Source organism: Mercenaria mercenaria, chromosome 14 (assembly GCF_021730395.1).
Source record: "Mercenaria mercenaria strain notata chromosome 14, MADL_Memer_1, whole genome shotgun sequence".
In the NCBI taxonomy this organism is placed as follows: domain Eukaryota; kingdom Metazoa; phylum Mollusca; class Bivalvia; order Venerida; family Veneridae; genus Mercenaria; species Mercenaria mercenaria.
Window position 1 is genome coordinate 69195028 of NC_069374.1, and position 23245 is coordinate 69218272.

General features: G+C 33.9%; 1 protein-coding gene across 1 annotated transcript; it reads left to right on the forward strand.

Annotated features, from left to right (window-relative positions):
- Nucleotides 1-10474: 10474 nt before the first annotated feature.
- LOC123527674 (signal peptidase complex subunit 1-like) lies at nt 10475-22704 on the forward strand. The gene is made up of 4 exons (XM_045307288.2): nt 10475-10622; nt 14233-14292; nt 15230-15316; nt 19402-22704. The coding sequence occupies exons 1-4, from the start codon at nt 10569-10571 to the stop codon at nt 19528-19530; spliced, it is 330 nt and encodes a 109-aa protein (XP_045163223.1). The 5' UTR covers nt 10475-10568; the 3' UTR covers nt 19531-22704.
- The last annotated feature ends 541 nt before the right edge of the window (nt 22705-23245 follow it).

Genomic DNA, 23245 nt, shown 5'->3' on the forward strand with positions numbered 1-23245 from the left:
CCAGATTCATTACCCAATTGTTTAATATCCTATGATGCCTTTTCTATGATATTTTCTACTTCTTCTCTAGTCATTTTTTCATCTGGATCTTTAGATTTGCTGTGAAAAAATTCAAACACTTCTTGTGGTGTATTATATTTTTCACCTAAAAGTGTTAAATCAATTTCTTTATTAAAATCAACTGTAAATTCTTTTGGTCTTGCTCCCAATTCTTCTGATTCTTCAGTTGTATCTTTAGTTGTATCATCAGTTGTTTCAGTTATTCCCATCTTTTCTCTTCCATAATCTTCTAATTCTTTTAATTTATCTCCTGGTATCCATCTAACAGGTTCAACCCCCCAATCTACTGGTATATATTCTTGTTGTCTTTTAGATTTTTTAACTTTTCCAGGAGACCCTGTAATTGGTTGTGGTTCTTGGAATAGCTGTGGTAAACCCTGGTATGTTTGTATGTCTTTCATTTCATCACCAAGTGACTCTAATTGTTGTTTTATTCCAGGTAATGCTTTTAACTGACTTGTTAATTTTTCTTTTTGACTTTCTATTCCTTCAGTAATTGGTTTATAAATTTCAGTGTACATATCCCGATTTGTAGCTTTCTTAATTTTTTCTCTCATTATTTCTTCTCTAAGAGCTCTCATCTTTTGCCCGACTAAGTTTTTTCTTATTCTTATTTCATTAAGTTTTGATTGCATTTATATAATAATGTAAGATAATGTAAAATAATGTAAAATAATGTAAGATAATGTAAGATAATGTAAATAGTGTATTATTATATATAAATGGAAATTCCAAATTATGAAACAAAAAGTGATAAATCCAATAACTTTAAACAACATTATCCTTTTATGCCAGATTCATGTTTTAGAATGTTAATATGTGGATCTTCTGGATCAGGAAAAACAAATACATTAATGCATATACTTCGAAAACCTCTTATATATTATGATAAATTATACTTATATGCTAAAAACCTAGAACAATCTAAATATCAAGATTTAATTAACCAAATAAGTCAAATTGCAAAAACATTTAAAGTGGATCCAAATGAAATACTTGAATGATCTAATAATGAAATAATTGATGTTAATGATCTTGAATCAGAAAAAACAAAAAGTAGTAATATTTGATGATTTTGTATGTGAAGATAAAAAGGTTCAAAATGAAATAACAAAATACTTTATTCAAGGACGTCACAAAAACTGTTGTGTTATTTATTAAAGTCAGTCTTACTATAAAACACCAAAAGATATCCGTATTAACTGTTCACATTATATTTTATTTGAAAGTCCAGGTAAACGAGAAAATGATATGATTTGTAATGAACAAAATATTAACCCTAAATCTTTTGCTAATGCAACAAATCAAAAATATGATTTCTTATATATTGACAAACCAAGGAAGTTTTTTAGAAAAAACTTTACTGGTAATATATAATAATTATATAATGGGAGTTTTTAATAATATAGAACAAATAAGTGAACCTGACAGTATACGTAAAGTTAAATTTGATATTGATTTAAGTGATTATGCTACTAAAAAACAATTCAAAAAACTTAAAAAGGAAACGGAATCATATCTTCACAGAAATAAGGAACTTGATAACACAATGAACAGAGCATTAGATATGGGAGGTAATGAAATAATCAACCTAGGAGATCCAGATAAACCCAACGATGCAGTTTCAAGACGATTTGTGTTTAAAAAAGTTCAAAATGTAATAGATGACTATAATCTTGAAGATATTAAAAGTATAAAACAGACACTAGAAACAGAAGTAAAGAATATTGAAGAATTAACAAAAGATTTTAAAAAGAATTCATTATTAATAGTTCAATTACAAGATAAAATTGAAAAAGAAATGAAAGCTATGGTTGATTCTATTAAAGAACTTGAAGAGAAATCTGATTTGACAGATGACAACATAAAAAAAGTATTTCGAGTCAATTTAAACATTTTATTCACTCAAATTCAAGAATTAAAAGATAGTATGATTAAACATGAAGAACTAAAAGACAAGATTATTGAAGCTGAGAAAAAGTTACAAAATATGTATCAGTTAGAAATCAGAACAGAAATAAATAAACTAAATACTGAAACTGAAAATAAGCATAAAGATTTATTAGAATTAATTTCAAATAAACTTGCAGAATATAAATCTGAACTGGAAAAGGCAGCTTCACAAAGAGGTGATGACCATGACACAGCATTAGATAACCTTAAAAAAGAGCTCAATTCTAAAATAGATGACTTTAAAATACAAATTCGAGTTTGGATTAGTACTGTTGATACACGTCACAATTTAAAGTATGCAGAATTAAATAATATTACAAAAAAATTACAAGAAGATATGACGCAGCTTAATGCTAAAGTTGAAGAACATAAAAATGAATTGGACTTTGTAGTTGAAAAATCAGTTAAACAAGGAGAGTTAATTGCTGCTAATACTGACGCAATTAACACAGTTAATGATCAGCTAGAAAATTTGAAGAAACAACTTGTAGACATGATTAATAATGTTGATGCCCGTCACAATATAAAGTACGCAGACTTAAGTAAACTTACAGGTTTATTACAAAAAGATATTAATGAATTTAATGATAAAATTAAAAAAATAATAAATGATCTTCACTCTGTAGTTGAAATATCAGCTAAACAAGGAGAATCAATCACTGCTAATACCCAAGTAATTACTGCTAATACTAAAGCAATAACCCCCAATGTCGAAGAAATTTCTACTAATACCCAAGAAATTACAAAAGTAAAAAATGTTTTCTTAAAACAAGAAACACAATTAGCTAGAACAAAGGGTGTTGTTGATAGTTTATCTGCTTTTGAAGTTGCTAAAACAAAACGACTTGATGATTTAGCTGAAATAATTCTTAAACTTAAAAAGAAAGATAGAAAAGATAGAGAAGAATTGGAAAAAGAAATAGAAAAAGTAAAACATGAAGTGTTTCTCTTTGAATACTATAATAACAGTTTTTATGATTACGTAAAAATGAAAAAGTATTTTGACCGTCGGGGTGCCTGGATATATTCAACATATGAAAATATGACCGGTCTGAATTATTTAAATACATTTCAATTAATACCTGGAATTATCGTAGATTATAGAGATTTTATAGACACAAACCAAGAATATCAATAAGTTGCACAAGATGTGCTTTTGAGGGGTGTGTTTATAGTTGAAAAAACCGGAACTTATATAATAGATATTAAGATTTTATTAACAGGGGCCAGGCCCATAGGTGAACTGGATAAACCGATTAAAAGCCCAATATCACATTTTATATTTAGGTGGTGGAGTGTTGAAAATATTCTATTGCGTTTATTTGATATATCTGATAATGTAAATATAGCAGCTGAGGACTTTGACACTGATCAGTTAGTATCTATTTATAAGAAAACAATTAAAGTTTATCTAACACAAGGGACAACGTTTGACATTCATCCTTATGACGATTCAACATCTACAGAAGTAACATTTTCGCTTTTGGCGGATAGTTACATCAGATTCTACATATCGGATGAATATGTATCTTATGATGGAAACAAACTTTTGAGTTAAAAACTTTAATTAATTACTGTGTTTTTATTTAACTGAAATATTTAATATAATGGGAATATTCCATACTACTCTCAAAAGCGTATGTTCAATCATGCATATACCTATGGCATACTCAAACGGTTGAGTGATTTTAATTGTTTGTACTTAAATCTTGTAATACTTGTTTAATAGTTGTTAAAAAAGTGCAAAAGCCGTGTTGTGTACACTTATTTTAACCCCGACGCCAGGTAGCCATTATCATTTTTCTCCCGTTTTCTGTTGTAACATAATGAGGATTTATATTATCAGTAAATTTTCTTTCTTTCAAACAATATATTCTATTCTGTAAACTCATCTATATCATATGTATTTAAAACTTTTTAGTTGGTTTTTACTGGGTTTAAAACCTGTGGTTTTTTAATTGTCCGGCATTGACCAGTCCTGACCAAGGGTTATAGGTCAAGTGGGGTCAGATTGGCTCAAAACAAACAATTACTTTACTACTTACCTTCTCTAAATTGGAAAGTTACAATTTATTTAAACAGGAGTTTTATCATGAAAAATATCTAGATTGTGTCAATAATGTGAAACATCGTATAGCATTATCAAGGTTTAGGTGTTCTTCACATAAATTAGCGATTGAAGAGGGTAGATTTAGAAATATTGAAAGAAACCAACGTTTTTGTACTAAATGTAATATGAAACAAGTTGAAACAGAGTACCATTTTTTATTAGTGTGTCCATTTTATAATAATTTGAGAAAAACATGTTTACCTAAATATTATTGTTCTTGGCCTAATATAAATAAATTTAAAACAATAATGAAATCTACACAGAGAAATGTGATTGTTAATTTAGCAAAGTTTATATACATGGCGACTCAAAAATGAAATGAAATTAGTTAACTTTATATCTGATTTTCTGTTTATGTGTAATAAATTTATGTCATAGAGATATGTTATCATGAAAATTGTTTATACTACACTTTTCTGTTCTTATAATATTGTACATAAATGTATAAACCGCCACATAGTAATTTGGCGATGGACATATGTATGTTTATGCCAATAAAATATTTGACTTGACTTGACTTGACTGAGAAGTGAGAAAATTTCAAATATTTTCACGAGCGCGTAGCGCGAGTGAAAATGTGAAAAAATTCTCACTTCGAGGTAAAATATATTCCATATACACGAAAAGCAATGTGAAAAAATTCTCACTTCGAGGTAAAATATATTCCATATACACGAAAAGCAAACAAATTTTCTTTTTATTTTATGCTCAATTACGTTGAGATGAGCATTTATTCATTGCAACTGTTTTAATCTCAGCGCGGGAAACAGACGCGCGTAAGCAGACATGACGTCAGACGTGCTGTGACGTTATAAAGACGCATGCAACATAAAGTTCCATTTTGTTTTATTTTTTGCTGTATAACGGTATGAAATTCTCTTTAAGTAAAATAGTTTTAATCGAGAAATATACTATAAAGAACAAATTGCGACTACAATTTTCATCCTGTTTAAGCAAATAATTTAAAATTCATACACAATGTAATGAGGGGGCGGAGCTTTATTTCTCACAGTTTGAATATATAGATTTCATATTTTCACAGTTTTAGTGATGAGATATGAAAATATTTAACTGATAGAATACAGTATTTCATTAGTTAGCATAAAATAATTATGCATACTTTCTTTTTTGAGAGTTGCTTTATTGGGTTTTAACATTATGAATTTTTTACAAAGTGAAGTCCACCTAGACAGAGGTGACAAAATATCCTATTGAAACATGTTAAACAACTGTTAAAGGTGGATTAGGGGATCATTTTCTTTATCTCTATTCAAAATCATGTTTGATACGTGCCTACCTATTTCTCAATATCTTGTATACATAGAAAGCACCATTTGCTACATGTACTTATATTATCTGAAACAAATGTGTTATCTTATGGCAATGTTTTTAACAGTGAGATTACCATTCTTATCTTTTATCTATGTGTCAACCGGGCCGTTGCATTCTAAGGGTTTATTTCAAGGTTACAGAGTTAATAGGTAAAGTGTAAGGTCATTTCATAGCATTAAAAACTGCAAATTGATTTATTAATCAATTTAATGATGATAGTTGTATAACAGCTTATGTATTTTACATGTTGAAAAATAATGCTATGCTTTAAATATATGAATTATGCATAGATCAATCATTATAATTATATCTGAAATAAATTAACTAATTGCCCGAACAGTGCCATTTTAAGCCAGTGTGATGAATACATACTAAATTAACATTTAAGATAAAGGGAAGATAAGATAAGATAAGATAAGATAAGATAAGATAAGATAAGATAAGATAAATTTTATTTTAAGTCGGCAAGACAGAAACAATACAACATAAGCGACAGGCGCTTTTTAACCGACTACAGTCGAGACTGCCTTAACGACCCCTGAATTTAGCGACTCCCTGTCATATGCGACCCTATTTATTGCTCCGGACGCAATTTACTATTAAAAGAGTCTGAATTAAGCAACCCCCTGCCTTACGCGACAAGCGACTGTGAAATCAGGCTCCCGAATCGATAAATTTGACCGTTTTCAGCGACTTGAGACGCTCCCTCGCAAGATTTTACACGATAGAGTTACCTTTCTTTATCTCGCGTGAAGTTGTTTGAAACGAGAACTTATTTGTTTACAAAAAATGGCTGATGAAAAACATAAAAAAGAACTGTTTTGACATTAGAACAGCGTGTTAAGGCACTTGAATTGCTCGATTAGGGAAAACCAGCGTATAAAGTCGCCGAAAAATTCGGAGTCGGTGCATAAATTAACTTTATTCCTGGTGAAACAAAAATATGGCGGTATTTAACAGGAAACGACGAAGTAAACACAGATTAAAGATGCAGTCAATAATCGAATAAATGTCAATGAATAATTAGTACACAAAAATATAAATATCATAAACCTCAGTGTGTAATTAGTTCAAATGGAACATTTATATTTTACTGCTCCCCTTTATTTTCGTGCCAGATCATGAGCTTAAATTTGTTTTATCATCATCATACGAATGATGCAAATTATTGAAATTTATATTTTATCAATATGCAATTAAAGAAATAGTATTTAATCAGTTTCCACTCCTACCTTAAAAGAGGCCAATATATAAGTATCCGATATTCATGTACTTTACTTGGAAACATATATGAAACCAGCGTCATCCTGTTAAGTGAGACTGTTTTAAGAGACTCCCTGTCATATGTGACCTTTTTCGCTGCTTCCCAAAGTCGGTCTCTTAAAACAGTCTCGACTGTATATATAACAAAGATAAACAGTTAAAACATATAGTAAGCAAGCTGTAAAATAAGAGGTAGGATTATACAAAATTACATGTAGCAGTACAACATGAAGTTAAACCTGTGAAAGACCTGCTGCTCTTGACCAAAAGCCTAAGAACTGCTTAAGATAAACATGAAATAAAAAACTGAAAGGCAAAACTGGCGCAAAAAGCTGAATAAAAAAATATGCTAAACGAGAATATCACCTCAGATCAGATCTGAAATGAACTGAGCAGCAGCTCCTTCACAGTAGCACATAAAACATAGCATGAAAAAAAGATGTAATAATGACAATAGCACATAGAGAACATAAAAAGCATGCAAATTATCACATAAAAATAATAGAAAGAAAAGTGTGCGACTAAAGCAACAAAACAAAGAAACCAGCTAAAGCAGCTAAACATGGAGAACAATGCATAGATATAAGTCGACTACACAAGGAAACAAGGTATACAAAAAGTAGCTAAAGCATGCAAAGTCAACTACACAAAAGAAGCAAGGTACACATACTAAATTGTAGCAAACTATGAGGGACAAAGCATACAACAAAAACAGCTAAACAAAGCAAAAACTAACTGGTCGGGTGTAATGAAAAGAGATGCCGTCCGGTCCTGCGGAACAAGCTGCTAAGTATGTTTGCACATTGAACATTTGAAGTCTTGACCATTCCAGAGTGAAATTAAACTTTTAAATTGATTAAAACTAGATGTTTTCCTAAAGTTTTCTGGTAGCAAGTTCCACAGAACTGGAGCGGCATATCTGAAGCTTTGTTTACCATACCAAGTTGTTGTTACCCGGGGAACTTCTAGTAGGCTGGAATACCTAAAATTGTAACCAGAATCATGAATATGAATTAAATCATTTAGAACAGATGGAGCGATGTTGTTAAGAATTTTAAATGTTTCTATGGCCATTGCTCTAGTTCTTCTGATATACAAGCTAGGAAGGTTTGCTTTACTAAGTAGCTGTTCATATGTACTTACATAATCTTCATAAACAAAACGAAGAGCTCTTTCTTGTATTTTTTCAATCTTATTTGAACTTTTATTGGAACAAAAATGCCATGTCAGAGGATAGAAGCTGAAGTTTGATAAGATAAAGGAGTGAAAAATAGTTATCCTACTTAGTTTACATAGATTTCTGCCTATTCTTTTCAATATGTTTAGTTGTTGTGCTGCCTTACTGCAAACAGTACTAATATTATTTTCGAAATTGAGAGAAAAGTCAAAGTTTACTCCTTATAGTTTAACTACGTCATCACATTCTATATTGGCATTTTTAATACTGAGCTTAGGCTTCCTTAGAGTGTGTTTTATTTCCAATAGCTATAGCTTGAAACTTATCGGGGTTAGCCTGCATACAATTCCTAGAGAACCAGTTAATAAGAACATTGCTTTCATTTTGAAGGACTGTAATTAAAGAGTCGAAATTTGATGAACTTAAAGAAAGGGTGTTGTCATCTGCATAATTATATAAAGATCCTTGTTCAATAAAATAAAATGTATCATTTAAAAAGATATTAAAAAGTAGAGGTCCAAGGATCGAGCCCTGAGGCACCCCTTTAACTATCTCAGCCCAGCCAATAGTAGTATTTCCTATTTTGATCTGTTATTTTCTTTTTGAGAGGTAAGATGTTAACAAGTTAACAGAGTTTTCAGACAAGCCATATGATTTAAGTTTACATAGTAAAATATCATGGGGGAGACAGTCAAAGGCCTTAGAAAGGTCTATAAGAACAGCAGCTACAAACTTATTAGAGTCTAATGCAGATTTCCAGTCTTCAACTAGTTTTAGAAGGGTGGTCTGACAGCCATGGCCTTTTCTAAAAGCACACAAAAATTTGTTAAATATTGGTTCAAAATACTCTGATAATTGCTCAGCCAAAACTTTTTCGAATATTTTTGAAGGTGCGGGTAAAATGCTGACAGGCCTGTAGTTAGATTTTAGAAGAGGATCATTTTTCTTAAAGAGTAACTTGAGCTTGCTTTAGTCGATCTGGGAAAACACCACTGCCAATAGAGCTATTTATAAAATTTGTATAAAATGGAACCAGTGATTGTGAGCCTAGTTTAAGTAATTTTATTGAAATTTTGTCAACACCTGTGGCTTTCTTTGCATTAAAATTTCGTATAATTTTAGAGACTGTAAACTGAGTTACATAATTAAAATTGAAAGAGTTTGGTGTAATATTTAGACCCAAGATTTTGATTATACTTGGATGACTAGCCTCATCGAAACTGACATCTTTACCAATATCTTTGGCAACATTTGCATAAAAATTGTTAAAAATTTCTGCAACATCTGTATTGTCTGATACTATTTTGTCATCTTCGTTTAATATTATTTTGGTCTGAAGGGTAATAGTTTATCCCATTTCTTTTATTGCTGGTGTAAATGGTATATGCTGTTTTCATTCTATTAAGACATGTTGTCGTCGTTTAAGAAGGAATTGATGTCATTGATCTAAGTGGGAAATTTCGAAGTATTTAAAAGGCAATTACAAGGCTTTGACTTTTTCATTATGCTATACAGTTTAGATACAAGATACAAGATACAAGATACAAGAAGATTTATTTAACGTCGGATAAGTATAAAACATATAACACTAGCTTAAAGCTATTTTCCGACAAACACATGTAAATAAGCCCAAGGGGCCTCCGTGGCCGAGTGGTTAAGGTCGCTGACTTCAAATCACTTGCCCCTCATCGATATGGGTTCGAGCCTCACTCGGGGCGTTGAATTCTTCATGTGAGGAAGCCGTCCAGCTGGCTTACGGAAGGTCGGTGGTTCTACCCAAGTGCCCGCTCGTGATGAAATAAAGCACGGAGGGGCACCTGGGGTCTTCCTCCACCATCAAAGCTGGAAAGTCGCCATATGACCTATGATTGTGTCGGTGCGACGTTAAACCCAATAAATAAATAAATAAATAAATAAGCCCAACATAAGTAAAACAGCTGTAATAAAAAGCATACATGTTAAAGCACATTAAAACAAATAAAGCAACTGATAAACAAATCACAAATTATCACATACATGTTACAGCACATTAAAACAAAAAATAGCACATAGGTACTAGCAAATAAAAGGAAAAGGAAAGCAATTTACCACATACAGATTGGAACACATTTAAAGCAACATAAAAAAGATTAGCTGACACTACACAAAAATTAAAAAGAAGAGTCACATTTTACAACAGGCATTTATAACTACTTAAAGCAGCTGAGGAAAACATTTGCATCACCAGCATGTAGCATTCTGTAACTAAAACTAAAAAAAGAAAACAAGGGTTACACACACAGAACTAGAAGTTACATTTAAAACCATTGGTATTATACAATACCAATACATGGATTACAGATGAGATGACAAAGCAAGCAAACTACAAAAAAACAACAGAAAAACAAACAAAAAACCTAAGACACACTGGGGAAGCAAATAAAGCAAGTTTTGTTGAATAGTATTTCCATTCTTTTTTCATAAGGAATATGTCATAAAGGTGTAAATACTTCTTTGTGGGAATATAAGTCTCTGAAAATCTGATATGCTAGAAAATGTCGAAAAACCGTTATGAAGTAAGTGGATTTTATTATGAAATAAAGAACAGCTGGATTTAGTGGTGTTCAGCCTATAATAGTGCGACCGTCTCGCCGACATAGACTTCCGGATTTAAGATACGTGTACAACAGCAAAATGGAAATCCAAAAATACCTTCCTGAAAGCATAAAGAAGCTTCCAACTCATATGGTTTGTTTAAAGATTATGCTTTCTTTACTCTGCAACAGTTTGAATCCTTAGGTTACCATTGCAATGCAAACAACTGTATATTAAAGGCAAGTTCGGACGTAAAATTTGGATAAGTACATGATTAGGTACGCGGAAGTAATTCTGCATTCCATCAAAGAAATGACATAATAGTTTTTTTATCAGAAGAAACATCTATTCTCTAAATTGTCAGTTGGATAAAAAATGACACAAATCATTCTCTAATTTAAGAATCATATCTATCCATGTCAGAATTACCAATATTTCAGGACTCATTTATTTTCGGAAAGGAAAATTCGGATTTTTTTCTATTCTAAAAGGTCGAGTTGAACACTCTTCTAATGATTTTTAAGAAGCCACGGTAGCAAGTGATATCTTCCAGTTTCTGAACATTTCAATTTCATAGAAATTAACCAGGTCCAGGATGCAAATTGAGGCCGATGTGTTTTAATTTTCGGATCCATCGTTAAAATTTTTTATGAAAACTGAGGAATCAAAAATTATCTTGCAAAAAAGTAACAAATTAAATGTATCTTTCGAACTTATTTAAAATTCGCCAGTCATACAACTGCATGCCACAAACATGACAATCTTTTTTTTGTAAAAAATCGCAACATATAAAGTACACCGTAATCGGCGTTAATTTTGGTGAATTCTATGCAGAGGTCAAACATACAAGCTGGCAGATGTTTTGATTACTGATTAATCTTCAATTCACACATTATTACGCAATTATCTTCTCAAAGTGTCAACCAACTTCAATAGGCGAATTGTCAAATACACCGCCTAGACTGGTTATCGATTTTATTCACTACCAGCGTCTAGGTAAACACGTGTATCGGGAACCAATTCTTGGGCCGCTTATATCACTACGGAAAAAACAAATGCCGAGGAAAAAAACTATGCGCCACTTATTTTCGCCAGTTCGCAAAATTTAGCGCCAAATTCTTAAAATTATCGCAAATGGCGACATTGGCGATCGGCAGCGGAGGCCCTGGTTTTTTCTCTCCACGCCATTGTTTACATATGAGCTGATTTAGGGTGTACAGGATAGCTTTGGTCATTTTTTACATTATTAGTTTAAAATCCACATCTTAACAAACTTTCGAAGACTTCTTTAATATAAATCAGAATAAAAATGTATTCTCTTTTCAAAACATTCAGCTTTTTAAATTTCTATCAAATACTTTTCATTCACTGACGTTTTTTTACATATACACTGATTTAGTCTATACGGGATAGCTTTATTTTACATTTGATGACATATGAAAAATAACACAAGCAAATATTTCAAATGTATGCCAGAATGTCTGTTTGCATGCCAGTAAAAGAATGATATGAAAATTTATACAATAATTCAAGTCTAAATATAAAATTTATCAATCTGTCCTCTATACCCTAAAATCCACTACCCTTGAGCACTGTACTACTAAGAAACACTTTAATGAAAGTTTAGGGATGTGCAGAATTCTCAACTTTGCACATCCGGGTATTTCGGTCGATAGCAGTTATGTGACCGTTGACAACTTGGTAATAAAAACGCCAATTTCGCTGTTAAGACTGGAAGAGGGTGAATAGAATGACTGGAAAGTACCGGATAGCACTGAAACACGGGAAAGCACTCAAATTTCTTGTAGAAAACATAAAAGGGATGTTCTGGTCGGGTTTTCAATGGTTTAAATCGATTAATTATTAAAAAATCATATAATTTGATAAAATTCAGTCTAATTATGTTGCCTATATTACGATAGTACGATAATGCACATTACACGAGTGCTTTCTGGTTCTGCGATCCTGTTAAATTATGACAAATTAAAAAATATTCGAAGGAAATTCAAATGTATAAGTGCAGCAGAATTTCAGATTATAATATATTATTTAAATTTATATTACATTAATTGATTTCAAGCAATTAATCAATGTCTATATGAAAACTAAATGACCAACGCACTTGAACATTCATTTCATGAATGTAAAAATGTACAAGCACATAATACATATATACATACAAACGTAAAGCAGATGACAGTCAGTAAAATTCATCATAGCTGTTGAACTTTTATGAACACAAATTTAGGACAAGACTTACATGTACATGTAGAAACATTAAAAATACAATGATTCGCCAAGATTATTCAATACTTTGCAGACTTGTTTTATGAAACATAAAACTAATCAAAACTAAACAAAAATATTTTAAAATCCTTTTTTGTATGGTTAGCGTCCAAAAGCATGTCCGCTGTCTTGTGTAAGTCGAACAGTTTTCATCCGATCTTCACCAAACTTGGTGACAATGTGGGCATAATATCTCTGCCAAGTTTGATAACCAGCCAAATCGCCCCAGGCACTCTTGGATTGTGGCCTGTAAATTACTTAAAAAAGACCCTGCAAATTTAGCCTTGTCCGCTCTGTGTCTAACAGTTTTCATCCGATCTTCGCCAAACTGGGTGACAATGTTTGTCCGCATAATATCCAGCCAAATCCCCCAGGCACTCTTGGATTATGTCCCTTGAATTTCTCGAAATCTGCTAATTTAGCCTTGTCCATTCTCAAAGTTGAACAGCTTTTATCTGCTTTTCACTGAACTTGGGGACAATGTTTGTTAGCATAATATCTCTACCAAGTTTGATATCCAGACAGATCCCCCCAGGCACTCTTGGATTATGGCCCTTGAATTTCTCGGAATCTGCTAATTTAGCCTTGTCCATTCTCAGAGTTGAACAGTTTTCATCCGATTTGACAATGTTTGTGGGCATAATATCTCAGCCACATTCTATAATCAGCCAAATCATCCCATGCACTCTTGGATTGTGGCCCTAGAATTAGTTCAAGTTTGATGACGGGTGTTCTTTGTGACAGTCTGCCACTTTTATTTAAGTTCATCCAAATTGTTTTGCTTGATACCAGTCAGAGGTCGCCAGAGATTAAAACTAGAAAAACCTTTAATTGCCATCTTCTCATGAACTACTTATTAGATTATCACCAAACTTGGTCTGTAGCATCCTTGTAAGGTCCTCTCTCAGGTTTAATGAAATGGTTCTAGGGGCCTCCAGAGCTAAAAATAGGAAAAAAACTTCAAAGAAATTCTTATGGACTGCTTAGTGTTATCTTTCATGACACAGTGGTTTTTGACATATTATGTTCACGGTCAAACAGTCAGGATTACGTGACTGACTTATCAGTAGAGCCATCATGTCCCTGGTTTTTAGTACATGGCTTTTCCAAATATTTAGAGAATATTACTTGAGTGTCTTTTAATATTAAATTTATTAAACCAGTTGAATAAAATAATAAAATGCGAGGCTTTGCCGAGCATTTTATCACTTTTATTCAACAAGTTTAATAAATTCTATGTGGAAAGACACAAACGTAATATTCTTTTCATCACATGTTAGCTTTTCCTGTTGAAACATCAGAATTCTTCTTTCTTTACCTATTATAGACCAAGTGAATTATACCAACGTCTTCTATTTATAGAAACGACGCCAACGTCAAAGCTTTATTGCACTCATGTATTATCAAATTTATGTAATGGCTTTATAACACTCATGCAATGTCAAACATGAGATGACATAGTATATTTACATTTCAGGATTTTGTTGGACAGAAGAAAGCAGAGAAGATGTTCCAGATTATTATCATCACATTTGCTGTAAGTTTTTTCAAAATGACGGAGGAGTAGTGGCATAGTTACTGTTTATATATTTCATTATTCATGTCCAGCTTGCTTATGGAAATTCCATGGTTCTACCCAGGTGTCTGACAGTGCCTGAAATAATGCTTTGAGGCACATATAGGATCTTACTCTGCTACATTTCTATGATGAACTCGTCCACCTTTCAATTTAGATGAATGTGCAGGCTGATCATGATCTGCACTGGTTGCAAAGGCAGAATCTATCGTGTCCAGCTTGATAAGGGATATGGATCTTCCTCTACCATCAAAAGCTGGAAAAGTCACCAGTTGTCATAAATTGTGTCAGAGAGACTCTAAAACCAACAATTAAAATGGATCAGATGGATGTGATTTACTTAAGAAATTATAAGTTCCCAAACGTGGTATATCGTAAAATAACCTGAGTTTTGAGTTCTTATGTGTAAGAATAGTTCACGAAGGCCGTAGGCCTGAGTGATATATTGTTTCGCATAAGAACGAAAAACTTGGGTTATTCACTATAAATCACACTTGGATACTTATTATTTCGATTCTAGTATCAAAAGTGTTAGAAAAAAATGGTAACTACTTTTTACGACCGTGCTACGCACCTGGATCGGATGGCATCATTGCACGCAAGTGGTTTATTGCAGAATAACCCGAGATAGATTTTGCTCTGCATGTATGTAGGTTATTTGCTGGTCGTGTTAGAATTTAGTTTAGTTTATACTATTACTTATTCATTTTAACTCGATTGTGATGAAAGCTTCAAACTTATTTGGACCACTCTCAAGTCTGCTTCTTGCATTAGGCAGTACTCCTGTTTTAAACTTCTTTACTTATATTGCTCTTGTTTTTGTTGTTGATTCATTCAGCCATACATTTATTAGTTTGATAAATAATGTTTCATTGTATATTTAATATATTTATTTCAGACTGTAGGCTTTATATGGGGTTACATATGTCAGCAGTTCTCACAGACAATGTACATACTTATAGCTGGTTTTGTTATATCTTGCCTGGTAAGTAAGAGAAAGAATCTGTTACTGATGATTGAAGGAAATAAAATCTGTATCATTTAAAGGCATGAATTGTTTAAGCATGCACAGTTTTCCCAAAGAATGCCAGTAATCAGGTTTTGTTACATGATTCCTTATATAAATTGCTGGTACAGATAGTGTGTGTTAAATGGACACAAGATTATATTATGAGTCATTATAATAAATATTGGATTATTGTTCAGCATGTGAAGTTGTCACCTGGGGATTTCACTCAGTCAAGCCAGAATTATGACCCTTGACTTGGTAAAAATATTGGTACAACTAGAAGGCTTAAGGTAGTGTTACATACATCACTTAGAGTCATGAAACCATATGAGAATATTATTTAGCATGTGAAGTTTGGCACTTGCGGTTTTGTTTTTGATTTCACCTCTACACGAGAAGAGTTTAGGCCCTTGACTTAGTCAAAAATATGAATTAAAGGCCAATATGTTTTTGTCACATGAATCTGAAAAAGTATTTAATCTGATGTAATGAAAGTATGGGAATATTGTTCAACATGTGAAGTTGTACACTTAGGGTTTCATGTGGGATTTACCCATTCCCCTCATTTCCCTCCTCCTACCCCCTCCCACACCAAACAAAATAAATAAATAAATATATTTTTACTCTCTCATTTGTTTTTGTTAGCTCACCTGAGCCAAAGGCTCATGGTGAGCTTTTGTGACCGCTCAATGTCCGTCATGTGTCATGTGTCCGTCAACATTTTCTAAAAAAAATCTTCTTGAAAACCACTGAGCAGAATTACACCAAACTTCACAGGAATGATCCTTGGGTGGTCCCCTTTCAAAAATTTTCAAAGAATTTAATTCCATGCAGAACTCTGGTTACCATGACAACCAAAATTAAAAAATCTTCTTGTCCAAAACCACGAGACATAGAGTCTTGATATTGGGCGTGTGACATGTTCTTATGGTCCTCTATCAAGATTATTCAAATTGTGCCCCTAGGGTGAAAAGAGGCCCCGCCCCGGGGGTCACAAGTTTTACATAGACATAAAGGAAAAAACTTTAAAAATCTTCTTGTCTAAACCAAAAGACCTAGACCTTTGATATTTGGTGTGTAGCATTGCCTTGTGGTCCTATACCAAAATTGTTCTAAGAGGGGCGGGGGGGGGGGGGGGGGGGTGCTCAAGTTTTACATAGACTTATATAGGAAAAAACATCTTGTCAGAAACTACAAGACCTAGGCCTTTGATAATTTGTATGTAGCATTGCCTTTTTGGTCCTTTATGAAGATTGTTCAAATTGTGCCCCTGGGGTGAAAAGAGGCCCCGCATCGGGGGTCCCAAGTTTTACATAGACATATATAGGAGAAAATTTTAAAAATCTTATCTGAAACTACAAGGCCTAGGCTTTTTATATTTGGTGTGTTGCATTGTCTTGTGGTCCTGTACCAAAATTGTTCAAATTTTTACCCTGGGGTGAAAAGAGGCCCTGCCCTGGGGGTCCCAAGTTTAACACAGACTTATATAGGGAAAAAAAAAAAAAATCTTGTCTGAAAGTTCAAGGCCTAGGCCTTTGATATTTGTTATGTATCATTGCCTAGTGGACCTCTAACAGGACTGTTCAAATTATGCCCCTGGGGTGAAAAGAGGCCCCACCCTGGTGGTCACTTGTTATATAGGAAAAAATACTTCAAAAATTAACAGATCATATTTCCTAGACTGTTTAATTATATTTACATGATGTACCCAAGTGATTACATGTCACCTTACTGTGACCTTGACCTACTGACCTACTTTCTTGAGATACAGCCTTAAAATTTTGATGACATGAACAGTTTTGCATACTGATCTTAAAACAGACTTTCAGTGACCATGAATATGATCAACTGACCTACTTTCTAGTATTTTAGCATCAGTTTGCCATTTGAAACATGTCCCTCATGTTACTCAGGTGAGGGATTCAGGGTCATCATGACCCTCTTGTTTCTTGATGATGTTTTGTAGTATGGATGACATGGGGTTACCAGTGTCCTATAGCAGGGCCTTCTTTGCCATTTGCCTGTGTAGCCAAAAGCTACGAATTCAAAGAACTGGCTACAAACTTTTCAAAGCGTCTACAAGAATTTTATTTAAATGTGACCAAATTTCAGCAACACAGCTTCAATTTGGCAGTTTCTCTCAAAAATTGGGTACAGCTTTCTGAGGCCCAGTGGAGGCCCTGTATAGACACACATCTTGTTATGCTAAAGTACAAAGACTGATGTTAGACTGTAATGGAACAGTGTTTCTAGTTCCTCTGTACTAATTTATGACATAACTGTTTCATTGCCACCAGGTTTCATCAGGATCAGTCTGTTTAATTCATTTTTAGGTGCATGTATTCCTTTGACTTTCTATCCCTGGGGTTCTTTGAATCTTCACTTTAATTCATAGTAGCCTCTATGGGTGAGTGGTTAAAATCACAACTTTAAAATATCTGCCACTCACCCCTGTGAGTTTATAACATTATTTAGGTAGTATAAATCTTCTTGTGAGGAAGCCATCAAAAGCTTGAAAGTCACCATATGACGTTATATTTTTAGCTCACCTGTCACAAAGTGACAAGGTGAGCTTTTGTGATCACGCGGTGTCCGTCGTCCGTCCGTCAGTCCGTGCGTGCGTCCGTCCGTCCGTAAACTTTTGCTTGTGACCACTCTAGAGGTCACATTTTTCATGGGATCTTTATGAAAATTGGTCAGAATGTTCATCTTGATGATATCTAGGTCAAGTTCGAAACTGGGTCACGTGCGGTCAAAAACTAGGTCAGTAGGTCTAAAAATAGAAAAACCTTGTGACCACTCTAGAGGTCACATTTTTCATGGGATCTTCATGAAAGTTAATCAGAATGTTTATCTTGATGATATCTAGGTCAAGTTCGAAACTGGGTCACGTGCGGTCAAAAACTAGGTCAGTAGGTCTAAAAATAGAAAAACCTTGTGACCACTCTAGAGGTCACATTTTTCATGGGATCTTCATGAAAGTTAATCAGAATGTTCATCTTGATGATATCTAGGTCAAGTTCGAAACTGGGTCACGTGCGGTCAAAAACTAGGTCAGTAGGTCTAAAAATAGAAAAACCTTGTGACCACTCTAGAGGTCACATTTTTCATGGGATCTTTATGAAAGTTGGTCAGAATGTTCATCTTGATGATATCTAGGTCAAGTTCGAAACTGGGTCACGTGCCTTCAAAAACTAGGTCAGTAGGTCTAAAAATAGAAAAACCTTGTGACCTCTCTAGAGGCCATATATTTCATAAGATCTTCATGAAAATTGGTCTGAATGTTCATCTTGATGATATCTAGGTCAAGTTCGAAACAGGGTCATGTGCGGTCAAAAACTAGGTCAGTAGGTCTAAAAATAGAAAAACCTTGTGACCTCTCTAGAGGCCATACTTGTGAATAGATCTCCATAAAAATTGGTCAGAATGTTCACCTTGATGATATCTAGTTCAAGTTTGAAACTGGGTCACGTGCCATAAAAAACTCGAAACTGGGTCATGTGCGGTCAAAAACTAGGCCAGTAGGTATAAAAATAGAAAAACCTTGTGACCTCTCTAGAGGCCATATTTTTCATGAGATCTTCATGAAAATTAGTGAGAATGTTCACCTTGATGATATCTAGTTAAAGTTAAAAACAGGGTCACGTACCTTCGAAAACTAGGTCAATAGGTCAAATAATAGAAAAACCTAGAGACCATATTTTTCAATGGATCTTCATGAAAATTGGTCAGAATTTTTATCTTGATAATATCTAGGTCAAGTTCAAAACTGGGTCACATGAGCTCAAAAACTAGGTCACTATATCAAATAATAGAAAAAACGACGTCATACTCAAAACTGGGTCATGTGGGAAGAGGTGAGCGATTCAGGACCATCATGGTCCTCTTGTTGTGAGTGAACTTTACCATTCCCCCACCCCATTGGAAAAAATCAGTTACACGACCTGTGGTAGTAAACAATAGATATGATTAAGTACCTAGACAGACATTGGAGCTGTGCCCAGTCTTAAAGTGATTTATATTTTAACATAAATGCTATATATTTCTCATTTATTTTTCAGTTAACATTACCACCATGGTCGATGTTTAGAAACAGTCCTTTAAACTGGCAAAAATCTCGAACTGAGGCAGAAGAAATTGGCAGTACATCCACACCACAGTCATCACAAAAATCAAAGAAAAAGAAATAAAGTGCAATAACACTCTTACAGCATTTTCAAACTATTTTTTGTAAATTCTTACTTTTGGTAATGGATTTTTTTTGTGTATTTGGTATAAATCTCTTGTCAGTTATTTTTCTGTTTAATATTGTAATGCTTTGTTAATAGACCAATTTGTATTGTTATAAAAGACGCTAATTTGAAGCAGTTCACTCTATATGTGAATGGCTGGTTTGATTTGAGTTCAGTAGTTGAACCATGTATAAGTAGATATATTTGCATTACTGTTATGCTGTACCTCGTCCATATTGATGGAAAGTAAAATTATCTAAAATACCTTTCTAAAAGAAAAATTGCTGTTGAGTCTAGAAAATTTAGTAAAAATGCACAAAATTCGCACAAAAAATGTCAAAATGTGCATGATAAATAATGACTGCCTGTGAAACATCAAAGTTTAGCGGAGAGACTGTACATGAAAAGGACTAGAGACTGTACATGAGGACTATATTTGCTACAGTTCTAGTAAAATGACTGTTAATATATTACCTTTTATCAGTATATTATGAATCATGGTAAGTAACTGTTCTTATGAGAAAGGTCTCCGGGTATTTTTTCTCCATAATAACACCCCATCTTTGGAAATATAACATCCCCGGGTGCATTAATAAGGGAATATATGGTATGTAGTAAAATTACATTTAAGCCTATGCTAAAGACCATCTCCAAACAGAGACCAGACTATCTGGCTTTAATGACTTCTGGCATTGTTTCATATTTTAATACTTGCCGTGTATTTTAACCGGCAATTTAGACCACCTGCCAATAAAAGCCAATTTTTGTGTCTCCTAAAGGTGGTCTTTATTTGAGTTTTACTGTTAGTAGTTGCATTTTTTACTACTGAAGTATACCTGGTGGAAATGTTTTCCAACTCTTGTATGCCTTTTACTTAGCAGCTTGAGAGAGGTACATGTACTCAAGTTTTAAGAAAATATATGTTAGTTGCCTTTATGCCCCAGTCACACATACGGCGCAGATAGCTACGTCTAGCCACGGATAGAAACGTAGAAATACGTATCAGTCTGTACCTGAGCTGTACGGATTGCTACGGACTGATACAGGTTACTACTTTAAGGTCAGATCGTTACGGTTCGATACGGGTTACTACGTTCCTATCCGTGGCTAGACGTAGCTATCCGCGCCGTATGTGTGACTGAGACATAAGGGTCTAACATTTATTGTAAAATGTAGGTTTAACTTAAAAACACATTTCCACTTATTTATGTTTGTTTTCACTCCATATTCCTAAATCCTGTTGAAGTATGGAACTTTCCTATGGTTCCATAATCACATAGATGTGATAATGATAAACTCCAGCTCTAATGACATAAAATGTTATAAAACAGTTTAAGGGCTGTCTTGGAATGAATTTTTATGCCCCCGAAGGGAGGCATATAGTTTTTGAACCGTCTGTCTGTCTGTGTCTGTCCACAATTTTCGTGTCCGGTCCATATCTTTGTCATCGATGGATGGATTTTCAAATAACTTGGCATGAATGTGTACCACAGTAAGACGACGTGCAGTGCGCAAGACCCAGGTCCGTAGCTCAAAGGTCAAGGTCACACTTAGACGTTAAAGGATAGTGCATTGATGGGTGTGTCCGGTCCATATCTTTGTCATCGATGGATGGATTTTAAAATAACTTGGCATGAATGTGTACCACAGTAAGACGACGTGCAGTGCGCAAGACCCAGGTCCGTAGCTCAAAGGTCAAGGTCACACTTAGACGTTAAAGGATAGTGCATTGATGGGCGTGTCCGGTCCATATCTTTGTCATCGATGGATGGATTTTCAAATAACTTGGCATGAATGTGTACCACAATAAGACGACGTGTCACACGCAAGACCCAGGTCCGTAGCTCAAAGGTCAAGGTCACACTTAGACGTTAAAGATCATTTTTCATGATAGTGCATTGATGGGCATGTCCGGTCCATATCTTTGTCATTCATGCATGGATTTTAAAATAACTATGCATGAATGTGTGACACAGTAAGACGATGTGTCGCGCGCAAGACCCAGGTCTGTAGGTCAAAGGTCCTAAACTCTAACATCGGCCATAACTATTCATTCAAAGTGCCATCGGGAACATGTGTCATCCTACGGAGACAGCTCTTGTTACCATTGGTCATTATTGAAAAATGTTTGCAAATAAGCAAATCAAGACATCTGAGTTTTTATCTAGTCTCAGAACTAGATTGTGTGCTATGGAATTTAGTCAGCAGTCATTTTTTGTTTAAGAATATCAGTATCTTTTCTGTCAGTACGAGTGTCACTCCAGTTTAAACTGAACATACAACAGTCACATTACTGATGTTTTTGTAACAACAATTCTCCACTTTTGTAATTTTACATGTACCTCAAAATTGATGCCTAAATGTTCATGGTCATTTGCTTTGAAAGTTTGTGTTTGTTTGTTTGATGTGAGAAGCATATTTTTACCATATTTGCATTGTATATGGCTAAAGATTTTTTCTAATGAAAAGGATATATCAGTGTGAATGGCATGCTTAATTTGTAGAACATATGAAAGGTGTGTTTATGTGCCATAATCATCTTTCAATAACTGAGACATTTGCTGTAGTCAAATTCATAAAGTGGCTGCCACTGTACTGTTCAGTACTGGAGTTTTATGTGGCAGATCCCCCTGCTTTACTTTGATAAGGTTACTTTGTTACAAAACCATGATATCACTTTTATGGAGAAAATAGTTGAGCACCCTGCCTCCTGTGACAGCTCTTGTTGAAGGAACCGATTCATTTTAAAATGCTTAACAATTGTAAGTCTTCTTTCTTAGAAAGAAAGAAATATGTATTTGATGAACAATAGCCTTTTACCTGTTTACCTGACTGGACTTTTTTCTATTTTTTTCTACTAACAGAGGAAATTACTTCATTTTACACTTCATGTATTCATTGGTTGGGAGTTCATTTCTTTTTCAAAATTACTCATCTAGCCAAGAATTCAGTTTTATTTATTTGACGAAAACTGAGGTTACATCAACTCACATTACAGCATTCTCCTGGGCCTTGGATGCCCACATTATCTTGTGGTTGTTTTCATCTCCAACATTTATAATGGAACAGAAAAAAATCGATATTGTTTTTGTTGTTATAGCATTGTACAATAAAATGAATGTTAAAATCTTATTTGACTTACTTATTTAATTACTTCGATTTCATATACTTTGTGTGTTTTAACTAAGGTTGCTAAATAAGATACTGCATTGTTACATAATAAAAATTGGTCAGTGATGCTATTATGACTGTAATACAAAATAAGGTTTCTATATTATGTTGAGTAAGATATATTTCTTGAAGCCTGTAGACAAACTTCAACATATTTTTTAGGCAGTGGCTAGGGGTCCGGTAACTGGACCTCTAGACCCGGAGTCTTGGGTTACCAGACCTCTAGACAACCCATACAGTACAGGCTAGAGGTCTATTTTTAGCTCACCTGAGCCAAAGGCTCTTGGTGAGCTTTTGTGACCGCTCGATGTCCGTCGTCCGTCCGTCAACAGTTTCTAAAAAAATCTTCTTGAAAACCACTGAGCAGACTTTACACCAAACTTCACAGAAATGATCCTTGGGTGGCCCCGTTTCAAAATTGTTGAAAGAATTGAATTCCATGCAGAACTCTCGTTGCCAGGGCAACCGAAACGAAAAACTTTAAAAATATTCTTGTCCAAAA